Genomic DNA, 4387 nt, shown 5'->3' with positions numbered 1-4387 from the left:
TAGTTGTGATCTATTATTATTGGTAAATTCTGAAAATAAAAAATAAAAGATTATTGTTGTGGTTATTAGGAAAAATAATAATAAAAATAAAACAATAGAATAAGAATTGGATTTCAACAGAAGTTGAAAAACTTTTGCTGTTACTCTGATTGGTTTGACCGACTCAAACTCAAACAAAAATTCATGAATGTCCGCGTAACAGAAAAACATTTTTTCATTAAATTTCGTATAAAACTTTATAAAAGAAAGAGCTCCCCCTTTAATGACTTAAATACTTATAAAATAATAAAATCGAAAGGACATCTTCAAATAGATGAACCATTAGACGATAGGGTTGACTGCCTATCATTCTGTACATAGAATCGACGTAGATTTGGATAGTAGATTGACAAAATCGTTAGAATGTCGATCATTCTTCCGGGTTCAAACATAAAACGACTCGGGTGACGAACGGTGTTTCGAATAACGAACACGCAAGCCGAAAACAACGGTTGGCGACAAGCTGGGAGTATCAGCAGGAGAGCACATTCCTGCTTGAATTCGCTGTGACGAACGGCCTTCCTTCAAGAACGAATTAAGTTCGTAAACCGAGATTCTACAATATATGGAAAGAAATATCATTTATTGTTGGGTCATTCATATCTAAGAACATGTAGTGGCGCGTGTGGCCGTCATCTTGAGAAGTGCCATTGCACATGTGCAAGGGATTTGCCGTCAGCGGAAGTACCCGAGCACGCATGCGCAATGCAACAGGTGGAGAAAAAGCAATAGCGTTCGCTCTCTTATCCATCCAGCAGCTGTGGCGACAGGACGTTCTTTCAGGCTGTCCCAACTCGACCCTAACATGTGGTCGAAGCTTCCTTTGGTATTCTAGCGGCATGTCTGTTCACCCAGGAACGAAACGGCTCTACACCAACCTAGAATAAACTATTGATCTGTTGTTACGTTACCCCTCGTGTTGTTGTATTTCTGGATTTAATGATTAATATAAGAACTGGGGAAAGACGGCCGAGCCGTCATATCTCATCCAATTCTTATAAACACTTCTTATTTTTACCTTCTATCTAATTATCACGGACAATCTAACCACAATCACGTGCAGTTGTTGATGCCTGTAACACAGTAGAATATTGGTTACGTTAAGAAATGCAATATTTGCCAACACGGAAAATGAAATAGAAGACAGTTTATGGCACAAGAAAGATATCAGAATGTTTTGAACAATGCGAATGTCTTGGCACAATAAATTAATGTAAAAATAATTAGAAAAGTAGATAAATCATGGAACTGGATGAATAAATTAAACGAAGAGTTTCAAATTTTGATACTTCTGTTTCAAAATACTGCCAATATCGATTGATATAATATCTATTAATATAAAAATGAATAGAATTAGCCAAGTTTCAATTTCTCAAGATATTCTTCAACGGGAGATAACTGTAATCTTACTGCTATTATGTCCCTTGATTACTACTTGCTAATTAGTCTTCCCGATCATATGACAAATAATATTGGGGACAAATGGGTTCAAACAGTGCTTTACGTCACAAGTATAATTACATGATATAAAAACCAATATTGTTCCTATTGATAACATACTTATTGCAAATATACAAATGACAAGTTAATTCAAGTGAAATCTTATTTTAATAAACATATCTATTTTAAGGCGGTCAGCTGGCAGAATCGGGCGCTAAGCATTTCGTCTGTCTTTACCTTCTGACTTCAAATTCCGCTGAAGTCGACTTTGCCTTTCATCCTTTCGGGGTCGATAAACTAAGTACCAGTTGAACTCTGGGGTCGACTTGACCGACTCCCCCCCCCCGCTGGAATTTGCTGGCTTTGTGCCAAAATTTGAAATGTATCTATTTTGAAAATTAGCGTTCATTTTATTCGCATTCATTCCCAATAAAATTTGAAAACAAAAAAAGTAAAATCCTAATTATTCTGTATCTGTTACATTACCTGTTATTACCTGCAATTAGCAAGAGTATATATTCACTGCATCACTTGTCATAAGGACGGTTAATATTCTTTTAAATATATTCTGCCGTCTGAGTGGGCTGACATAAATACTTTCATATGGGATAATAGAGATAAGTGTCATGCTTGTTAATCTAAAAATAACAATATTCAAATACAAAGAGACAGATATATGTCGTAGGTTTTGTCCTACGCACTTGTCTAGTGTGTGTGTGTGTGAGTGTTTTTAAAGTCACACCCTGAAATTATAATCAGCACAGCATTATTCATGTAGATAAAAAGTATGTTTAGATTTTGAGGATAGAAAATATGGTAGATAAGTTGTAGTTTCAAAAGAGGGAAAATTAAATGCGTAAGTTTTAAACTAAAATACGACTCCAAACCCCGAATCGAACTTTTAAATTTTGAATTATAAACAACAACACAGACACGGACACACCCACACACACATACATGCGTGCATATACACACAGACACACGGACACATGTACACACATGTGCACACACACACACACACACACACACACGCACGCACATACACACACAGACACACACACACACACACACACACACACACACACACACACACACACACACACACACACACACACACAAGTCATCACTGACTTGACTAATGTGTAGTTGTGACCTGAAGTCGAGTTAGTCAAGCATAACTAGTCATTACCCAAGTGTAAGTCTGTACTAATATCATAACACACTACAACGTATTGGTTCATTACACAGTTCACTTGACACGTCTGTTCTTCTCCTCTGCCTTCACCCATTTCTTCAATCCAGCTTTTTTTTTTTCGTTTCATTTCAGTTTTTTTTCCTTTTCTTTCTTTACTTGTTTCCCTTGAAATAACTTGCGGCTTCATTACCATATATGAGACTCTCTCTCCTTATAAATGACACCGACAAAACGTTGGAGGTAATACAACAGCAAAAATAACAGCAACAACAACAACAACAACAACAAGTTTCTGGGCGGATAAGTTGATCAAGACAAGGAAATAATTCTGTCACAACCATACTAATATCGACGATGATCGTACCTGTTTTAAAATATTTACTTTTGTTAAACAGCAGCAGATAAATCTAGGACAAACACACATTCCAGAAAAAAAAAAAAAACAATAAATAAACCAGACTTTTAAAATTTATTTACAATCGCAGTAAAATCTTTATTAACTTTAAAGCACAAACATGGACAGTAAGCTTGATTTCATCGTCATTGACAATGGATCGGATACCTGCAAAGCTGGGTTTCGAGATGACACTACACCAAAGACAGTGACCCCTTCAGTTGTGGCTTATTCCAAAAATGAGGTATGTCTTCTTTATATATATACTAGTATTATAACCCGATTTCATTTTAAAGATGAGGAATTTTGCCCTATAGGCCACGCCTTTCAACGGAGCAAACTCAAAGTTGCCATGCAAACTTCCCAGCACTTTTAACATTGGTGTGCAAATGTTCAGGTCAATCCGACCACATTTACTCACACTTTTGCCTGCACAACTGCTTGTAAGACAGCGTCCGCCTTTTTCACAAATAAATAGTTAGATATATAATTGCTCTATTTTTCTTTAGAAGTGTGCTTTTTTCTGATTCACGAATAAGTCACCGATAGTAATATTATAAAACGCACACACACACACACACACACATTACATATATGTGCTTCACTTAAATACCTAACTTAGATTATGTGTACGGTTGTCATAACATTCCGTATGTATACATACAGTGGCAGACTGGGTCTAAAAATATTGGTTGCCAGGAGACTAAAGGGGCCAACCCGCAACTATAAGGGGACCCACTCGCAACTACAATGCTATCATTTAATTTTTCTTCTTAAAAGTGTTCTTTTCAACTGTCTACAAACCTAGCCAGGCTGAAATAATTAATGCATTCTTCCAGGAGTGAATAAAGAATTCTCAAACTTGAGGCGATGAGCCCCTTAGATACTACCATGGGCTCCCTTATTTGGATTCTAATGGCGCAGGGGCCCACTTGCCATCTGTATACATACAGACATGCATACATACATGCATACATATATACATACATAGACATATATGTACGTGTGTGTGTATCTCTCTCTTTCTGTGTGTGTATATATATATATATATCGTCGCACTCGGTCGGTTACGACGACGAGGGTTCCAGTTGATCCGATCAACGGAATAGCCTGCTCGTGAAGTCAACGCGCAAGTGACTGAGTAGTTCTCGGAGAGATTCAGCGTGACTGGGCCGGCCCTTTGAAATACTGGTACAACATAAACAGGAAGAAAGAGTGAGAGAAAGTTGTGTTGAAAGAGTACAGCAGAGTTCGCCACCAGCCCCTGCCAGAGCCTCTTGGAGCTTTAGGAGTTTTGACTCAATAAACACATACAACGC

At 37.3% G+C, this 4387-nt stretch overlaps 1 protein-coding gene across 1 annotated transcript in view; it reads left to right on the top strand.

Moving 5' to 3' along the window:
• The first annotated feature begins 2570 nt into the window (after positions 1-2570).
• Positions 2571-4387, top strand: part of LOC106872654 (actin-3) — a 6389-nt gene continuing 4572 nt past the window's right edge. Inside the window, exon 1 of the mRNA XM_014919717.2 lies at positions 2571-3312. Within this exon, the coding sequence (XP_014775203.1) occupies positions 3190-3312 (123 nt within the window). The 5' untranslated portion in view covers positions 2571-3189. The remainder of the gene's footprint in view (positions 3313-4387) is intronic.

Source organism: Octopus bimaculoides, chromosome 17, assembly GCF_001194135.2.
Source record: "Octopus bimaculoides isolate UCB-OBI-ISO-001 chromosome 17, ASM119413v2, whole genome shotgun sequence".
NCBI lineage: Eukaryota > Metazoa > Mollusca > Cephalopoda > Octopoda > Octopodidae > Octopus > Octopus bimaculoides.
Note: the sequence above shows the minus strand (reverse complement) of the source record. Positions and strands in the feature narration are given on the sequence as shown.